The sequence below is a fragment of the Orbicella franksi genome, chromosome 9 (assembly GCF_964199315.1).
Source record: "Orbicella franksi chromosome 9, jaOrbFran1.1, whole genome shotgun sequence".
Classification (NCBI taxonomy): Eukaryota; Metazoa; Cnidaria; class Anthozoa; order Scleractinia; family Merulinidae; genus Orbicella; species Orbicella franksi.
In genome coordinates, this window is record NC_138153.1 from 21,275,525 (window position 1) to 21,296,619 (window position 21,095).

At 38.0% G+C, this 21,095-nt stretch overlaps 1 protein-coding gene across 4 annotated transcripts in view; it reads left to right on the forward strand.

Annotated features, from left to right (window-relative positions):
- Positions 1 to 21,095, forward strand: part of LOC145497883 (plexin-A4-like) — a 238,195-nt gene that overhangs the window by 100,282 nt on the left and 116,818 nt on the right. For all 4 annotated transcript variants that reach the window (XR_014050743.1, XM_081477751.1, XM_081477750.1 and 1 more), the window contains 2 exons: positions 7,900 to 8,011; positions 15,800 to 16,015. Coding sequence is in view for 3 of the 4 variants with exons in the window: in XM_081477751.1 (XP_081333877.1) it covers positions 7,900 to 8,011; positions 15,800 to 16,015 (328 nt within the window). In the remaining variant the exon portion in view is untranslated. The remainder of the gene's footprint in view (positions 1 to 7,899; positions 8,012 to 15,799; positions 16,016 to 21,095) is intronic.

A 21,095-nucleotide genomic window follows, 5' to 3' on the forward strand; every position in this document is an offset into this window, starting at 1 on the left:
AGCTTTCAGTTGCCAAGGTAGGTTTTTCTCTTTTATAGCTTGCTTTGAGGTAAATTATCTGTTTGCATGTATCGAAAATCTCTCGTATCCTTTGTAATTTTGTATTTAAGCTTGTGCTTAATTGCATGTCTGTTTTCATTTATTGAAAATCCAGCTTCCTAATTTCATGTGGGCTTTGAAAATGTTGATTGCAGTTGTATTGTTTATTGATAGCTTTCTTTCATTACCCCTTCAGGTGACCTTAACGGGAGTTATTTTGCTCACACAAACCAACCGTATCAAGACTTGGCTTGTGGTTAGTGCAGGTTGCATAGGGGCTAGTACGCTTTCGCAAGCTAACATTTATCGGCCTGAATGTTTGGCACAGGTTGCCCTATAGAGCAAAAGGAGTCATTTTACTTTTGCAAACATCGGCTTGAACATATTAATGTAGGCAGCACTTGGAAGTGAGACATATTGTCAGGGATTGTCAGAGATCACTTGGCAGAAACTCTCAGAAACAAAAAGACTGCCTTGCACTTGCCTTGTACTTGCATTGTTAGAAATACTGATACGTGAACAGTGTTTACAGTCACCCTGTTGTTGCTTTTTCAAGATCAAAAGTTAGTACGCGAATCACGGTTGAACAATACCGGTCAAAGATAGGCTTTCATAACCATTTCGTGAATGCAAAGAATGCCTTATCGCGTTTTAAGGATCAGTTCTGGAATATGATTCGTGTGGCACAAATTACGGGCAATGATGTCATATTGTGGAAAATTTGCTACAATTCTCGGAGCCAAGAGGTTAATTCTTATGCCAAAATTGAAACAAGTTATTACAACAAAAAATGTGAAATGAGGTGATGTTTTGGTTGACACAAATGATGTGCTGCAATGTGTATACTCCATTACTTATAAGGCAAATGAGTGATGTGAAGGGAAATCTAAACCCTACAATTTTTGATGTCATTGATCCGATCATCATATTCTGTGAATTAGAGCATGCATGAAATGGACACGCACCCCAACTAAATGTAAACGTTCTAAATGTAAACACTATCTAAAATTACTTGTGAGTGGCTTCCAGAATAACTTGCATGTTTGTTTCAACAAATTTCGAGGTAAAACGCTAGTCATAATCTATCAAAACAGATATTATAGGGAAATTTTTAAGTTAAAGATAAGAATACTACTCCAAACAACTAAAACACTATTTTCTAATTAAAATTTCTCAAATCACTCCAATTGTGATTGCACAATGTTGTGTTTTAAATTGAGTTAAGAAAGCTTGCCTATGAAAAGTGTTTAATAGTGGTGACAAGGTTAAGTGCTTTAATAAGGTCAACAAGGGTCAATTCATGCCTCTCAGCTTTGTGCTTTCAGCATCTGGTATCTTTAAAAGATCTTATCAACTTCAGTGCAACGTAAAGAGGAAAACGGAGGCAGCTAACAACATCTCACTCAAAACCCTACCATGACAATCAAAACACAAAACTACAGTTGAACCTGTATTAGGTGGACACCCTCGGGACCCTTGCAAGTGTCCACTTAATACAGGGTGTCTGGTGAAAACAAGTTCCCTCAGAATTCGTCTTAAAAGGGTCATTAAGATCTGTCAGTATTAAAAGACCTTGAAAGGGTCAGGTAGCATTCTCATGAATGGTCAGTAACTCTCCTTAAACAATGACAAGTGTCTGACTTAACACAATTTAAGTATACAGTAACCATATCTACATTGATCGACAAATCATGTGAAGGTTTACAAAATCAACAAGAACAAGAGTTCCGTAAAAACAAAACCAAATAATAACACATTGCATTTCTGTGAGAGCTCAGTTTGTTGGCAAACTTTAATGACCAATCTACTAAAACATAGACAAAAAAATCAGGCATTCTTTTTGCAGTGTCTGTTTGATACAGGTTTCTAACAATAGAAATGACCATAAAAGTCAAGTTTAAGGTGTCCTCGTCTGCTTAATAGAGGTGCCCGTTGAATACAGGTATTTTTTACAGTGAATTTGGGAAAAGAAAAATGGGACTTACACTGCTGTCCGCTTAATAGAGGGTGTCCGCTTAATATGGGGTCCACTTAATACAGGTTTGACTGTATAACAATATCATCTGATAATTTCCAGGTCAAATGCGTATCATTCTTTGTAAGACTCGGCCTCTCTCCTGCCAACCCCTTCTGGCCTGGAAATTTAATCAGTGAATATCCCCTCTCTTTTATCTCATGCTCTCATGGTTAAAAATATATATATACATTGTGGGTTCACCCTTCCCTTGAAATCTTCTCCTAATTTATAGCACATTAATATTTACTACATGTTATTCTTAGAACTACTCAGATTAAATTGGTAGCCAGAGATTCTATGTAGCATGACATAATAAACCAAAGACCTTCATTGATGTATAAAAAGCTCCCTTCCTTCCAAAGGTCTTTCACAACTGAACAGATTTTTCGTCAAAAAAGGTGCAACACTGTGACAACGGTACACAGTGACATAATAGTGGATTGTCTAAGTACACTAACAAATATAGCCTGGGTTGCAGCCATAAACGGGGAAGGTGTAGGTATTGGGTGGCAAAAAACGCAAAGAAGAAGGGGACGGAACAGCACCCTATCCCGTTAGAGAAGCTCGTTTCCAATAAGCAGCCCAGTTTAATTTCCACAACCAGGAAAATGAGTGACATGAATTTCATCACGTGTTGGACTCGACAACACAGTAAACATGTAATGCCATCGGATTAATTATCTGTTTGTTTCAGTTTTGACTAGTTGAAAAGGGAATTTATACAACAGCGTTGCTTTGCTAAATGTGCAAATGAGACCTAAACCTTTCAAATGCGCTGTAATGAGACTCCTTGAACATGATATACATATATCTTATTAGATGTTTTGGTGTGTAGTATCACTGTATATTTTTACGAGTTGTGCTGTGTTTTGACGAGCGCGTAGTAATACAAACAACGAGTAAACATATAAAGTGATACTACACAACAAAACGTCTAATAAGAGATTTATTATCCAACTGCTGTAGCCAATAAATTTAATATATAGTTTTAGGCCAGCCTAAAAGCGTAGCTCCTGGGCCGCGTTGTTCAGAGCCAAATAACCCAGGAGAAGATAGAATTTTGATTTCAGCTTTTTTAGCTTTGCGGCGCGGTTTTCTGTATATTGTTTGGCCTTCTGTTTTGAGTTTTAATAATCACTATATACACAAAACAAAGCAGCCAAAAAACATTTGTATAGAAAAAAAAGTTATAATTCGGTTAACTTTTAATCCTTGGTTAGCGTTAACCGGCTTCCGAACAATCCTGCCCTGTTTTCAACAAGTTAACCTGAGATGAGCCCGCGATCCAATCGAAAACCAGCACTTGGTCAGCGGTCAACTTCAAAAAACACACGACCTCGATAAGCTGTAAACTTGAGCCCACGATATGGTCACGTGATACTGGTCAGCGGACACCTTGTTTTGACAGGTGTCAATTGATCATAACATGGATGTCCAATATCAAAGAAGTACACGGTAAACCAAGACTGCATGTCTCTGTCAACCTATTATTTGGAGTTTGGCAGCCATGTTGCGCGACTCCGTCGTCGTCGTCGTCGCCGTCGTGCGTACGCGCCCACGAGCAATACCGCTAGCCATGATGACCATGAGAAAATCAACTCATGGGTTTCCTTTTCTCTCCTATATGAGTATGGGGCTCCGCTTGGTGGCCCTTTGGGCCGCCGGAGCTCCGCTATCACTGAAAGAGGGAGAGTGTGACAGTTTTGCGTGTGCATGCTGACCTGTATATGGCAAACAGGTTTCTACTGTACAAATAACTGTACAATATCACTGTATATTTTGTACTGTTGTTTGGATGGTATTTGCTGCAGTTGAATAATAAGTGATTATAATTCCCATAAATCGTGATCTTCTTTTTGTGATTGTAACGCAACGTGTGTTGCCGGTCAGAGCAATAAAACACTCATTCACATATATCACTAGCAGATTGTTGGTCTGTTCATGATAATTTTACACGGACAGCAAAAATTACTCAAAAGAAGGACGGAAAACCATTCAAACTGAACTAACAATGCCTTTAATAAATTACAGTGTCTCAATAGTTCAATGGCGGGATCAAAAGCCAACATGTTCCATATTTACTCTCAAGAAAGCAAAAGTTTTGTATCGAGCAAACTATTTAAGTGGAAAGCATAATTTCAAATTCTTTGGAAAGCTTGAGAATTAGTTTAGACAAAACGTACGTAGAATTATGTAGTAGCAAACAAAACATTCAAAAGAAAAGGTCGCATCTCACACAAATATGCAAATGTCATTGATCTCTCATGTAAACAATAACCTATTCACGCTTACATTCGCAAATGTCCGAAATTTTGGCCACTAAACTTAGGAGAAGTTTCACGTTCATTTTATCTTTTGATCTTTCCACAGAAATAAATAAACCAGTACCGAATCATATGGCAAAATAACATTTCTGCAAAACAAAAACAAAAATTTATAACATGCAGTGCTGTCATGCATTCGCCAGCATGTGATAGTGAATGCAAACTAGGAGAATAATTTTTTCCCCCAACATTTTCAAAGCGGGTTTTCAGAGTATTCAAAACATTTCTAAGGGGTTTCCAAAGTGTTTCCACGTTTCAGAGCGTTTCAAAAGGGTTTCAAGGCATTTTAAAAGGGTATCAAAATGGTTTCCAAAGGGTTTCAAAGCGTTTCAAAAGGGTTTCCAAAGCGTTTTAAAAGGGTTTCAAAACAGTTTCCAAAGGGTTTCAAAGCATTTCAAAAGGGTTTCCTGAGGGTTTCAAAAGGGTTTCCAAAGGGTTTCCAAAGGGTTTAAAACCCTCTGAAACTGGGTTTTGAAAGGATTTCAGAGCGCCCTCAAACCCCCTAGAAAATGCTTCTGTAGATAAGACGTGTTTTCGTATGGAGGGTCACAAATATTCCTCGTTTATACCATTTAATAAACCAAATGAAGGTAGACTTTTCTCGAAACGATGGCTAAACCGAGGAAAATCTTATTTAAAGTCCACAATTTGACCTGTAGTGGTGGATTATTTTATTTCCAAGCGTTTACGGCTCATATACATGTATATTGGTTATAGCTTATAGTTACCATCAAAATAGTGAATATTTGGCAAATTCATGGAGCTCTGTAAAGCCCGCAGTGGAGAGTGCTCACAAATTTCATACTATAGGTTTTTACGTTGATGTTCTTTTGAGCTATCATAGACTCGATCCCAGATCAGGTCCCACATTTGAGAAAATAGCTTTTAACCATAGGAATGTCATACTTGTGACCGTGAACGGGAAAACGTACCTTAACGCTTATCCGTTAAACGGCCGCTAACGGACGGATAGCTAACGGATAGTTAACGGCCTTCACAACATTCTAACGTTTTGTCCTAACGTTCTAACGGTTATCTAATTGTGCCTAACGGATGATCAAAGCGTTCTAACGCTCTCTCCTAACGTTCTAACGGCTAACTAAGTATGTCTAACGGATGAAGAACACATTCTAACGGTTGCACAGTTTGTTCTAACGGATGACTGAAGCCGTTTAACGGTTGTCTAACGGCCTACATCTAAGGACGTTTAACGGTTGTCTAACGGTTTACATCTAAGGACTTTTAACGAACGAACAGCATAGCTTTCAGTCCAATGTTATAAACACATGCATAACCGTGCCAATCCATTATGTCTTACGTTCACGATTTCTAAAAAAAACGAATCACAAAGTGCCTATTTCATCAGTCGTCGATGGGACAAACATTTAAAAATTATTTCCACGGTGAGCATTGAAAGCAAAACTCAGTGATATAAACTATCACTTCCTCATCGAGACAGACAAACTCAGAATTCGAGTCCTTTATTATCGTGTGGAACGCGAAACGTCGCTAAACCTACATGTAAACAATTTAACTCGCCAGTCGAGCAGGGTGAACATTTTTTATTGTTTTACTCAAATGGATTTGTCGCTTGTACTTATTTTTACACAATGACTTTGTCTAGAGTTTTTTAAAAGTAACTGTTTTCTCCAGCTGTGGATTCACGAAAGATTACGCATTCTTGACAGAGCATGCGAAAAGCGGTGCCTTCCGAAGCCACGAAGCTAGTCTCGAAACGACGGGCGTTTTGTTGGCGCTGGTTTCATCAGATAAAGTTGCTTTTGTCACATACATGTAGTTAAATTGGTTTCTTCTGATTCAGAGTCAGACAACAGTCTATCAAAATATTTATCAAACTTTCCGCCGGAATATGGCTGTTTCTTACATCTTGGAAGATGTAAACAACTTTATGCAAATTTTTGAACCCGCACTTTGTGACATTGACAAATGAGCACAAGTTCTTGACACGTGATCAGTGTTTACTTCGCAGAACATCTTTATTCATCGCATGGCCATTGGTTGAGTTTTCTCCGTGTTTGGTTCGTTCATTTATGGCATTTGTAAGGTATTTTTAACTTTCGTTTGTTCACGACTTACAGTAACAAATTACAAGCTCTCGAAACAACTGGACTTTGCCGAATAAATAAAACAGTTCATATAATGACGATCGTTGTTATGATTTTACATGTCGTTTCTGTTTTCAAAAGCGGCAAACGTGTTTTGTTTTGGATCGTGTATAATAATTACAGTATGAAGGCTTTATTGAACTTCATTTGAGTTGTATTTATCAGTCATCAGGGCATCAAAAAATAATAATTGCCAAACTTCTCGTCAAAAGATAGCTATCTCTCATGATTGTTTTGAACTAAATGGAAGCCAAGAGCTGCTCTCATTTCACACTGTGTTAGGCTACGTACCACATGCTACTTCAACGCGTGCCATGCCATTCTAACGGAATCGTTACCCGTTTAACGTATGCTAGTTTATTCTAACGGATCCTAACGGCTTCTCTAGCCGTGCTAACGGATACAGAGTTTTTGCTAACGGTTATGCTGTCCCGTCTAACGGTCTGATGCTAACGGCTAACGGATACATGTTTCTTGCTAACAGTTGCACTCTCCGTTCTAACGGCCCGATGCTAACGTCTAACGGTTGGGCTAACGCCCCTAACGTTTTAAGAAAACTTTCTAATGGATGACTAACGGATGCTTAACGCTTTTGCCTGTCTAACGGATAAGCGTTAAGGTACGTTTTCCCGTTCACGGTCACACTTTGTACATTCTAGAGTTTGGCAGGAGGTATTTTAAAAAATTCATAACTCCACCAAACTTTAACAGAGTGTAATTGTTAAACCTTTAAAATATCAACAAAAGGTTAAACATTTGCATGTAAAACATTCAGCTTGTTAGAATAAAAAACTTTGTTTTGGCAGCATCCAACATTTATAGCTAAATCTGAGCATCTCCCAAGGCAAATTAGCCAGAAAAATTAAAAAAATGAAGTGACCCAAATAAATGTGATATTTGTACATTGGATATAATGGTTGACTTTCACAGAAAAATCAGGCCAATCGGTGAAGTTCTGAAATTTGCCCCATCCATTCTTACACAGCCTATTAAAACCTCAAAATTTTTCAGTTAATCGATAAGTGAATGCACAAATGCAAGTTTTAGAAAACAATTCAATCTGCACTGTTTTGCTTAAGTAAAAAGTATAATACTAAGTTGAGAAATGTTTGGAAATCTTGGAAGGAAATTAATTTTGGTAAGAATTCTACTCAAACAGTTAGCCCTTGATTTCTATGAGGTAATAATTGATTCGGTCTTCAGCCTCATCAACATTTACTATCACTTCATAGAAATCTCAAGCTCATAGTCCAATTGTTAAATAGATTTTCAACATAGTAATGTCTCCACAATGTTGCATTAGGGCTCTGAGACACCTTTGTCCCCAAATGGTCTACTTTTTTGTCGTATAACAATATTTGGTGTAAACTTGATAAATTTGTTTTACTTTTAGAGGGGGCCTTCAGTTACGCATCACTGGCACCAATTTGGATACCATCCAGAAACCAAGAATGTTTTTTATTTATCCCTCACAAAATGGTACCTCTATTACATCGGCAGTTCAGGTAAGAGCCAATAACACTTGAGATAACACTTAAACAGTACTCCTTGAGAAACACAGTGCACAGTTTTGCTTTCAGTGGCTGGCATATTGATAACATGCATAATTTTTGTAAATGTCTTTTCTGTACTTGGAACCTTGTTTGTAAGGAAGAAAAGAACTTCAAACGTGTCACAATACAAGCTTGCTTCAAGTGTTCAGTGCCAGAATTTATATGCCCATTCCTTCAAACTTCAAACTTCAATGCCAGTACCCTGTGTAGACATTCTCCCATGGGGCATCATGGACATTACAGCTTAGTCTACATGTACATGCAGACATTTACTATTTGCTTTTCTGTGAAACACTGTTGCTAATCGTGTTCCAGTATCTTGAAATTCACATGTTAAATCTTGCTTAAATTATAACAATGATAATGATAATGATAATGATAATGATAATGATAATGATGATAATAATGATAATGATAATGATAATGATAGTGATGATAATAATAAATTTTGGTTGAATTGGTTGTTCATCTTTTCCCATATTTTTTACTCAGTTTTTAACTTGTGAATTGCAATAGCAAGTTGCGAGTTGTTGGTATTGTGCAGATTATGCAAATGAGTGGCCAGTCACTCATCTGTTAAGTTTTTGTGTTATTCCTGCTGACCAGGAAATAAAATGTTAGAAATCAGAGCATGAGTAAATAGTGTGGGCGCATATATCATATTAGATATTACGTAGGTACGCTTGTTGCACTAAAACAGGAAACTTTAATTTATTGTTTGCTTTCAGTCAGAGTTCATTGACAGTAAATTAGAAATAACAGACAGAACAAAGCATAAGCTCAATATAAGCCAAACACTGTGCTTAATAGTGAGCCAGAGGTGAAATTGATGGAAACTGATATTGGGTGATTCCAGAAAATATCCACACCTATGCCACGGGTGGCTTTTTGGAATTCTGGGTGCAGTGGGGGGGTTCTTTGTACTGGAAGTCCAAAAGCATGGTGGTACTTATGATTGGAATTCCAAGGGCATTGGGGGCTTTCTAGAGAGGACAGTCAAGAATGTGAAAGCACAAACCAACTGACGACACTGTTGACTACTGCGGAAAGCAAGATACAAGACAAGCATCCATCGATCACACGTGTTCGTGTTTATTTACAGAAGAAAAGCTATAAAATCTGGGTTGTACATGGGGCTCTAGAGGCCTTAAAGTTAATGAATTTCTTCTCAGAAAATTGTTTGCGTCGAACGCCAACCCGCCATGTTTGTTTTACCATGCACCAGTGATACATTTTCATAAAGAAACCACTTAAATGGTGTCTGAACAAGTGAATATTGTCCATACTATTGAAGGTAAATTAGGTAGGATTTGCCCACGCGTGTTCCAGTTTCCATAGTAATAAACACACAAAGCAATTGAAATTTTTATTCCTTCACTAGTTTAGTCACAAACTAGTTTCAAAATTGCGACTGAAAAGGAGGAAGTTTTAGGCCCTGAACATTTAGTCACAAATGCATGCGATTGTATCGGTCACAATTTCAAGCCTTGTAGACAAATTGTTCTCAATTGTTTGGAGGACTGCCAAAAATTTTGAGTGTGTTGTTGTTTTCGTATTGCTTTCATATGAAAACACTTAGAGACTCGTATTAGTTGGTGTCACATCGCTAAGGCATGCAACTGTCACACAGGCTTAGCTTGAAGAAGTTCTCGAAAATGCATCAGAGAATGAACAAGTTTGCAAGTATAGTTTGGGGAATTAGGGTGGTTCATTAATTTTGTGTTGTAAAATTGTTGTCTATTGTTTGAAGGTACACATAACATAACTGTGACTTAGATGTTGTGAATTGCAAAGGATACTACATAAAGGGGTTAATAAAAGTGGTGATATATTAGTCAACACCCCTTCAATTCACAAGTCAAAAAATTTGCTTTTTTTTCACTTTGTATTTAAGATAACAAATCTCACTCCTTTGCTCCTTTCTTTGCCTTTTATTTACTTTTTGTGAATGAGTACTCCTAAAGTTGTAGTTCACAGCACAGTATGTGATGTTGAAGAGAGCTAATGGTCGCTGATGGAAGTGGTTAAGAGGAGGGAACTAATTTACTTACCAACTGATTTGCTTATGGCAGTGATTCCTCCTGTTGAAAATCAGGTTGTCATGCAAATTCAGTTTGTTTTTAAGGAGGCTGGCAACAGTTTCCAGCACTTTTCTAACAGCTATACTTTGAAGGATGAATACTACCACTGTTTACCAAGTGATGCTACCATAGTAGTATCATATAAATTCCCAATCATTGGTAACCAAGTTGCAGTCATTCTTCTTATATAACAGGTTACCACAGCAACAATATGACCCTTAAGTTTAGCTTTAAGCTCTTATAACTCAAAAACGAGCTTGGTGACCCCCTTTTTTATTATCAAATTGTAATCAGCATGATAAGATGCAACTTTTTGCAAAGTTTTAAAAAATTCTGTGCAGGGGGTTCAGAGCCACCTTAAATTTTCAAAAAGTTAAGGTGGCTCTGAACCCTGTTCACAGAATTTCTTAAACTTTGCAGAAAGTTGCATCTTATTGTGCTGATTACAATGCCATAACAAAAAAATGGGGGTCACCGAGCTCGTTTTTGAAAGCGCTTAAAGCTAAAATTAAGGGTGTTTTGTCAAGGGTCATATTGTTGCTACGGTAACCTATTGTGCCAAAACATTCACAGCAACATGTTCACCAATAATTGGGCAGTTTTTTGATACAATGTACCATGATTTAGGCATCAGTCGATATAGAGTGGTTATAATGACCTGACAAAATCTAAGTCTTGGAAAGTACAGGAAACTGTTTCAAGCCACCTTAATATATTTGTTATATTTCACCCCCATTAGTCTAAGATACAGATGAGAGCACACAAATAGACCCTCATAACAGTTCAAATAGCTTAATTTCCTTGGAAAGGACTGGAAAATTGTGGCAAGCATTATGCAGATTTGTTGTCTGTTTTTATTGGGCTTTTTTCAACAACCTTTACAGCCTTTTAAGAGTCCCTGTCCATAAATGTGGAAAATAACTCAGCAAGGGTCGAAAATTCGATTTCGCTCATATTTTTCTGGTAGATAGGCTAGGGCATGACAAAAACTACTGGGTAATTTTTTTGGCAAAATACCCTTTTATTTCAAAGAAATATGCAAATTACCAAATTCCGTTAAAATCATCATTTGACGCACAATTTTATTGAACAAGTTTGAGAGCCTCGCATGCAAAACCACATCATTCTTCCTTCTTTAAAACACGCAAATATTTTTGTGCAGTGTTTAAATGTGTACTGGGTTGATTTTAGGGAATGCTGCGTTGTCTTTTTGGGTGCAAAATAATTAAATTTCGAAGAACTGTATTTCATCCACTTAAAAGTACTTCGTAAAAATAATTGATTTTCACCATGCGTGAAACCTTCAAATGGATTAAGCTTCTGGTGGTTAAATTGCAGAAGGATGGTCTACAGATTCCTGTAAAAATTTCTTTCGGCAAATGATTGTGAGCGACGCGAGAGCTTTTCAAAGTACATTAAAAAATGCAGATATTTGACCATCCGTCGTCAAATTTCAACTTACGGGCTAGACATATATTTTATCACGTGCCACATGTCTTGAGCTATATTAAGTTGAAATAGACACAGAGCTGATAATTTCAAAATGTTCTAACCTTATTTCCTGTAAAAGGCAGGTCTAAAAGCCGATTTGACGTGTTTCTGTCACCATTCGTCGCACATAAAGCAGAAGTTTGCTTTTGTTTACACAACGTCTGATGTACATTGCCAACTGTCAACTTATTTAATGGTCAAATACCATGAATCTATGACTCTCTTTTGACACATATGATCACCACTGCATCTAAGTCAAAAACGGCTAGGTGATTTTTACATAGTTGCTTGCTTTGCACTGCACCAAAATATTACGTTTGATTGTGGTTTGATCTATTGCTGCTTGAATCCTTGCTTGCAGCGGTTCCTTGTTTGTTCGTCACACAATACTGTCATCCCATTTTAGTTGGTAGGGGTAGGACAATTTCTATCCTAATATGGAAGGCTCCGTAAGGCTTGGAACCACAGAGAGCACACAATCTTGTTGAGTAGGAAGAGATTAAATTAAGCAATGAAAAGAATGAATAGTTAACTATTGCCCGTCTTGTCATCTTTTAACAGACCACCGCTACCTACATGCCCTGCGTAATACTGTAACGCTAAACTCGTACCTAGGTCTTTTCGCGCTGTGCAATTATTTTTGGTTTACATATAATACAGTGGGCTACCCTCAGGGAAATGGGAGGTGCCTGCTTAATAGGGGTTGGCCGCTTAATAGAGGTTGGTTTACCTTGAATATTTTTTTACTTTAGGGTTATAAATTTAGCTAAATCTCTTAGTAAACATGGAGTCAATTCAAGACAATCATGATAGACGTCATTCTCGGAGACCCAGGGGCAGTTAGTGGAGGCAAGGAGAAAGTCTAAATGGGTCTTCGCCCAAACTTTTTCTCACCCGTTTAGACTTTTACCTGCTCCCACTAACTGCCCCTGGGTCTCCGAGGATGACGTCTATAATGATTGTCTTGAATCGACTCCATCATGTTCACTAAGAAATTTATAACCCGATAGTAAAAAAATATTCAAGGTACACCAAATGTCAAATGACGATTTTAACGGAATTTGGTAATTTGCATATTTCTTTGAAATAAACGGATATTTTGCCGAAAAAACTATCCAGTAGTTTTTGTCATGCCCTAGCCTATCTACCATAGGAATATGAGTGAAATTGAATTTTCGACCCTTGCCGCGAAATTAAGAATTTGTCTGATTTTTACAGGCAGGCACTCTTAAATCATATTTGTTTTTCTACGGATGATTTCATAGAGTAACATACCATTTAAACTTTGCATACCTGTAAGTTTTAAAATTTGAAGATAAATATGGCTTTGACAGGATCATGCTGTAATATACATCGAAATTAAACTTGAGACCTTCTTATTGTAATTGTGTTACACCGGATTTGTAATCAAGATGCTTTCCCTTCCTCCTTTCTCTTCCTACCAGTGATAAGACAGCTTTGCAATCAGTAAGTTCATTTGCAGAATCTGATCTCTGTGAAACACACTACTTGAATAATAACAGCAGCCAAGTGCTTTCAAGTCGAACCTCTTGCAAACGTTGCAAAACTGTCAAGGCTTCTTTCTGCCATCTTAGGTTCACCCAAGGAAGCAAAATTGCAAATTTTTGCACATGTGGGATTGAGAGTGGAGCTCAGGTTTGCTTGAAAAGTGCAGGACACTGAACTCATGCAATTTGTGTGGTGCAAAAGGATACATAGTAGAATAGGTGTGCTATGTAATTTATCTATAAATAATTGCCAAAAAATGTTTGTCAACCTTAAAACCACCTGTTTAAAAGTTTAAAAAGGTAAAAAAATTTTGACATTTTAACATTTACTTAACGTCATTATCAAGTCAAAGATGAACAAGATTGTGTACAAATATAAATTTAAAAGAATTCCTAAGAGACATGAACTATATAAAAGAAATGTGGTGATGGTGTAACCAGATATTAGCATGCACAGTCACATAAAACGTTTGGCACAAATAGTTTTTTTTTGAGTGTTAAACACAGGTTTCAACTCCTTGATGACGAACATCTCAAAAATTAAGCAAACAAATTTCGATCTTCGCTTTTTCAAGACAGAGAATTGGTTATCCTCTAAAGCAGACTTAGGCAGACCATGTTTCTCCAGATGCCTCCCGATTGCTGAATATCTGTGTTCATGAATGCATTGGTGTAAATGTCTGGCTGTATACCCAACATAATCTGCATCGCACAGATTGCTTTCAAATTTATAGATCAGGCACTGGTTGTTAACAATAGGGGGCTTCTTCTCCTGTGGGGCATGGACTTGATCAATCTTCTTGCTCTGAAAAACAGGTTTACTTCGGACTCCAACGTTGGTGCTCAGACTTTGCATTTGCCGTTTCACTCAATTAGCCAACTGTTGATCTTTAAATTGTAGCTGCAGGGCCATGATATTAGTGCCGTCCTCATTTATAGCCTTGGGTGCATCAATATTCTCGATCTTGTGCAGAAACTTGTTAGGAGCCACTGCCAGTAAATATGGAGAACTTGACGACAGGAACAAAAATTTGAATTTTCTTTTATGAATTTGCGTAAAAAAGGCTCTTTTGCATGGTGAACTATTTTCAGAAATATGCTTTAAAGGTTCCAACAAATTCACATTTTGGTGATATCTAGGAAAGTTCAAATGCTGCCTGATCGACCAAGATGGCTGATGGAATTTATACAAAATTGAGCATTTTCAGCAGGCCAGTACAGAAAGAAGCAAACTTGCTTTGGTTTCAAATTCATGTGCACAGTTTGTAATTTTCGCTTTGATCATTTCTATGAGTGAAATATAATAATATATGTTATAATATATATGATACATATAATCACAATTTGATTTACAAACAAAATTTCAACTAATTAAGTCAACATGGCTGTGGTGATGAAGAAGTAGGCAAGTGTTCGTAACCTTTCTACAGACTGATGTTTTGAGCCTGTTGCATCTTTTAGTGATGTTCATGCCAACAATAGCAATGGTATTCTGCTCAGCTACGTCCATGGCAAACTTCAAGTTTTCGTGGCAAGAGCTCAGTTTGTTGAGGAAAGTGTTGGTTTCTTCTAAGTCAGGCATAATAGTCAGGGTATTGTCCATGTATTGCTTGTAGAATGAGGGGAGCCAATTTTGCTTCTATAGAGCACATGAATGTGTTGGCCAATAATGGTCCAAGGGGTCAGAACCCCTTGCCATGCCCTCAACTTGTTTGTAAAGCATACCGTTAAGTTGAAAAAGTTGGTTTGTAGTTGCAAGTTCAAGCAGTTCCATTTGTTGATCTTTGGTGGTGTTTAGATTGTAGGTTTCATTGAAGCAGTTTCCATAGAAGCCGTTCTCAATAAGTATTTTGATGGTTTCGTGTGCAGGAACATTGTGGAACAGATCATGTCACATCATATGATACCAGTATAAGGAAAACATTTTTTCTCAGACTTCCACATGGGCTTGAAAAGCTTGTACACCATAAGAGGATTTTACTAACTCTAAGGTTGATAGTGATATTTTAGTTGGTTGTTGGATAGTACATGTAACTTAATTTCGTTAACATCGTAATGCTAAGATTTTGTAGACCTCTGACCAAACGATATTAATTAGGTGTAAACTACATCAATTTGGAAGAGCTAACACATGAATTTTAGAGCTTTTGCCTCTTGTTACAAAATTTAGTCCATGTTTAAATGAAGCATTTCTCTGCAGCAGTTTTCCAGTGTTAAAAGAGTAAAAACAATATTCAGAGCACTTGTTGTCTTCCATGTCAACCATATCAACCATACAAATTGTAGTCAAATTTGATTTTGGCTAGCTCCCCAGAGCGTTGATGTATAGGGAGGAGCATTAGTAACACCTTCCCAAAGGGGATATGTCATGCATGATGAGTGTGAGGTGTCTATCAGCTGATAGTTGGCAAGAGGCAAATTCCCTTGCTGGCTATCAAAGTTGATAGAGCCAAAAGTGAGCTGTCTAATTGCTTTGGCATAAGCTACTGACCATGCAATCTATCAAACAACAAAAAATATCATCTGCAGTACAGCAAAGAGTTAACATTTTTAGGAAAGTAATGAAATAAAAAAGTCTCTTCATAAGCTAAGAGCCTTTGAATACTGTGGCAAAGACTAAGTTATTGACTGGCATCAACTACTTTTTTTTTGCTTCATAGGAATGCAAGTCAGTCAACAGCTCATTGATGACATGTCGAAGTCCAGTAGTACAGGGCCTTCTTGGAAATGTCTCACAGGTGGAGGCTCAATTCTTGATGGATGGTGGTATCAAGTTAATGTCAAACTACACCAAACTAATAATGACTCCTGATCCATATTTTGAGCGTTTTGAAGATGGTGTTTACGTTCTTAAGACAAAGAACCTTATCCTGGAGGTATGTTTGGGTTGTTGTTGTAATAACTAATATACATGTATAGATTTAGCCAAGCCTAAAAGCGGAGCTCCTATCACAATAAATTAACCTGGCTTGAGCCTGTGATCCAAGTGAAAACCAGTTTTTGATGAGTGGTAAACTGAAAAAATCATGTGTCTCAATGAGCTCTAAACCTGAGCATGTGATATGGTCATGTGATAGTGGTCAGTAGATACCTTGTTTTGACAGGTGTCAATTGACCATAACAGGGATGCCCAATATCAAATACATACGCTGTAAACCATGGCTGCATGCCTCAGTCAATGTATTAGCTGGAGTATGACCACCATTTTGTGCATAGTCCCCTTTTTTTTGTTGTTTTTAGTGGTAGGGCGTACACACCTGCAATCCACACTGCTAGCCATGTTGACCGTGAAAAAAGAGTTGTATGGTTTTCTTTTTCTATGCATACATGTGGTTCTTTTCCTATAGTTATGGAGCTCCACTGTTAAGATGGATTCCATTCAAAGTTTGAGCAATACGTGCAAAATGATTTACTAAAAAACTATTCATGGCATGGTAACATTTTGAATACTATTTGAAACATCTCACTTTACTTCAATTCTCTAAGTGAACCGGCAGTAAAATTCTCAAGCATTCTCGAGAAAGGTCATGTCAAACCTCATAAAAATACTTAAGGTATCAGTATACCCCAAAATTGGCCATTTTTCAAAAAAATTGTTTTTCACTGTTTCTCATAAATCTTAGTTTGATCTTTCACTTGAAGAAATTTCTATGAAAAAAGATTGATTCTAAGCAAAGTTATAAACCAAAAACTGTTCTTTGCTTTAATTTCCCTTAAATCATAGTTGTCAATGGGTTGTCACAAGAACTACATTAAAAAATTGGGTGACAGATTGCCATGTAGTACAATTGTCAAAAGATTGTGTTGGGTAGTCAATGAGCTGTCCTGGACATTCTCCGTTTCTAGATTGTTGATTTGAGCTTAAATATGTCGTCAAAGAAATGCAAAAGTTCGTGTTCATTTGCAAATGCAAAGAAAGCACCACAGCAGGAGCAGAAGTTGCTTGCAATGGATGAGGAAGACATTTTACATTCTCTAAGCATTACTTCCTTGGTGCTTTTGCCCTCTTTTGTTGTTTTGGGGTTTTTAAAATCAAAAATAAGAAAAAGAAGTGAAAATTATTTTCTTACTAACCTGGGTGCAGGAGTTGTGGAATTAAGACTTTGCAAAGGATATTTCCCACCGAAGGCAACATTTGAGCCCGCTTTGTAATTGATACAAGCTCTTTTATTAAAGTAAAATGAGCCTTCACTTTATCAATCAACACGGCATTATTTTCATATGGTTTGAGTAATTATCTCATTAATTTAGAAGAATGTCCTGAAGTTTATTTTCTTTCGTATGAGAATTGACAGCTGGGATGAAAGAGGAATTAAAAAAGAGGCATGGTTACACTAAAACAAAGGAACTCTTCACCTTTGATGATGGCTTGGCTGAGCGTCAATCTGCTTTCTTGGTTGTGGCTCACCCCTTGCTAGCAACCTTGACAGCCCTTTATAATTCCGGGGGAGAGGATGAGGGTGACGGTCCTGACCCTGATGCCATTAAGGACCTACTGAAAGATGCTCTAGTCCTCCTTGGAAACGCCAACTTTAGGCTTAATGCTTGGAGGCAAAAGCGCTTCTCTGAGTTCCTCACTGAAGTTTGTAAACATACTCTGCGGGAAGGTATCCCAGCAGATAAGCACCTTATCCTGGATAAGTTCCATGCAAAGATCAAGAGTGAACATAACCATAGCTCAACTAATAGCACGCTTATCAGCACACCAGCCTCAAAACACTTCTTTAAAGGACTACACAGGAGGGGCCCAGCCCTTTCATGGAAACTACCGCACCACTGACAACAGTCGAGTTGGAGGGAAACGGAAATGGGGATATGGCTCCAGGTTTAACCCACAGCCTCCCAAAAGGGCCAGAACAGCAGGATCCACCTCCCAGCAATCTGACCCCAAGACCAGCTCAAGCTGACTATCTGTTCCCATGTCTCGAAATGCTCACACCCTCCACCAACTGATCAGCAACTCGTTTACAGTTTTTTGTTCAGAATTGGAAACAAATAACACTTGGGCTTTACAAACAATTCAGGGGTACCAGATCCCCTTTTGCAGGCGCCCTAGGCAATGGGGCATGAGAGTAACCAGAGTGAAATGCAACTTGGATGCTCACCCTATGGAAATGGCTATTGAGGACTTGTTAGCAAAGGGAGTCATCTGGGAAGTCAAGCTGCAGGACGACCAGTTCACTTCAACCCTGTTCTTAGTACAAAAAGAAAATGGTGATTATCGACCCGTCATCAACCTTTGTGCACTAAATTGGTTCTTGGCGAAGGAGTCCTTCAAGATGGAGGGACTGCAAGTAGTGAAATCTCTAATACAGCAGGGAGACTTCATGATGAAATTAGACCTGAAGGATGTATGTTACGCACTCCCAATTCATCCCTCCCACAGAAAGTATCTGCGGTTCATCTATCAGGACAGAACATACGAGTTTCAATGCCTTCCCTTTGGCCTGTCCTCAGCTCCTAGGGCATTCCCAAAGACATTGAAGCCAGTGCTGGCAGTGTTGCGGTCCATGGGTATCCAGGTTGTGATCTACATAGACAACATGTTATTACTCCACCAACAGAGCAAGGTGCTGCAGAAAATCTTTGTTCAAGTGGTAGACCTGCTGGAAAAGCTGGGCTTTCTGGTGAAAAGGGAGAAGTGCTCTCCCATTCCCTGCCAACGTCTAATCTTTCTCGGAGCTGTCCTAGACTCCACAACAATGACACTGTCCCTTCCTCAACCAAAACTTACCACCATTCTAACACCTGCCATCACCTCCTTGCTCTAGGGAGTGGCTCAGTGAGAACCCTGTCCCAAGCCTGCAAATAATTTTTGTCTATAAGCAGGTCATTTGTCAGGCCAAGGACAAGTTTTGACCTGACAAATAGCCAGTCTGATCGGACAAATTCTTTTTTGCCGCTAGAAACTTAAAATAAGAGACATTTGAGACATTTCGGTATTTCAGACCCTTCGCCAAAATGTTTGTTGCAAATTCAAATGGCTTAAAAGTAAAGTCAACTGAGTGTAAAATCAATACTAGCACCAGAAAGGGGACCTCTACAGTAAGTCAGGTATTATTTTACCCCTTGAAAACTGACAAATTTACAAACGTTTGTATTCCTAGTTTGCCTTCACTCACTTGATCAAGTTTCCCACATGTACAGCTTGTCAGTGCAAAAAAAGACCAAAACCCACTCACAATAACATTCAGAGACTTGAAAATTGGCTGAAATGAATTCTTCGACGTTTTCTGAAAGCAAGTTTCCCTCGACAATTTTTGGGGTCAATCGAATAAATAAATTTGCGTAGTTAAATGAAATTCAAATTGGAAGTGGTTGTGACTACAAAGCGTGACTAATTTGTACATTCACGTTTTTCACAAAAACATGTCTGTGGCACGGAAACTAATTCAAAATATATTGAACCACAGATGTAAGAAAAAACTTCATAGAGCTATAAAACTGATTTTTGATCATATGGACTGGTAATACATTTGGTTTCGTTTTAGAGGTTTTAGAGTTTTTGAAAGCGATTGCATTCAGATAAACTAAACATGAGAATTTGGGCCATATTTCCAATTTGCATAATATTTAATATTTTAGGCCCAGTTCAGACGCCGAACTTTCCATGAGCTGAACCAAATACATTGAATTAAGTACATGAAAAGTTTGGCGGTTTAATCAATTAAGAATGGCTATTTGAATTTGGAACGGCTCAGCCGTTCTTCCCGCCTAGCTCAGCCAGGAATTTCGGCTTTGGAACGGCTTTGATTCTGACGTCGAACTTTTCGTGAGCCGAACCTAATGCATAAATTATTATAACATATTTTACAAGCAGTTTTCGCTTTGTCTGAAAATCGCTGACATTTCGATGTGATTTGGTTTAAACTAAATAAAGTTCGGCGAATTAAGTTTGACGTCTGAATCAACAGGTGTACTTTTGATAATTTGGGTCGGTCCAAATTCGAAATAAGTTCGGCTCATGAAAGGTTGGGCGTCTGAACTGGGCCTTAGTCGAGTCAAATTACGACTAAAAACCACAACACTTGTAGATAACAAATATCGAGTAACAACATATGAGACCTCAGATTCAGGTAGTTTTTCAGATGAACGTAATTCAGACTAAGTGGGGCTTCACAATCTTTCAAGACACCACCGCAAAATGCGTAAATTAACGCGTAGCCTGAATAGTGGTGCTGATGTGGCGTGTTTACAATTCGATGTGACATTTGAGACAACGCATTTGACGTGATAAAATTATTTCTCAGAAATGGAATAAAAACAAAACTGATAACAAAGCCTTTTTGCGTAGTATTGTGTGGCAGTATAATAAAATAACTTGTTCCATATTCGGCCACAAATTTCCAATTAAATTATTTTTTGTTCAGCAGAAATGCCCGGTCAGAGTGTCCGACCAGACTAAGCTTTTACCTGTCAAAACCTCAAATTTACCGGACAATTGACCGATGACCGACTGTTATTTGCAGGCTTGCTGTCCATGTTAGTTGGACAAATGAGCCATGCAGCACAAACAGGGATCTTGGTTGCACGACTTCATTACAGAGGTCTTGAACGCCTACACCTGCAAGCAGTGTCACATCATGGTCATACAAGGAAAGTGATAGTCCCCTTAACTTCCCAGGCACACAAAGACCGAGAGTGATGACGTAGGGGCCAAACCACCCCCCAAATGTTTTGTCAGTTCTTGGGTATTTCACGTTATTTCGCATTACTTAAAAAGTATTGACTCTTTCTACACCAAACTTGGCAGATGAGCAGGAGACCTATTGCCAATTATATTTACGTGAAAAATGTCAGTAAATGTCAAAGTTGTGACGTCACTGTGATGACGTCATGTTTTTGGCCACTTTTGAAGTTTTTAATACGCATATTTTTTACAATGTGTTCGAAAGAGCACATCAAGGGGAGTTGAAGCCTGAAAAGAATTTTGTCCATATAACAAAAATTAAATGA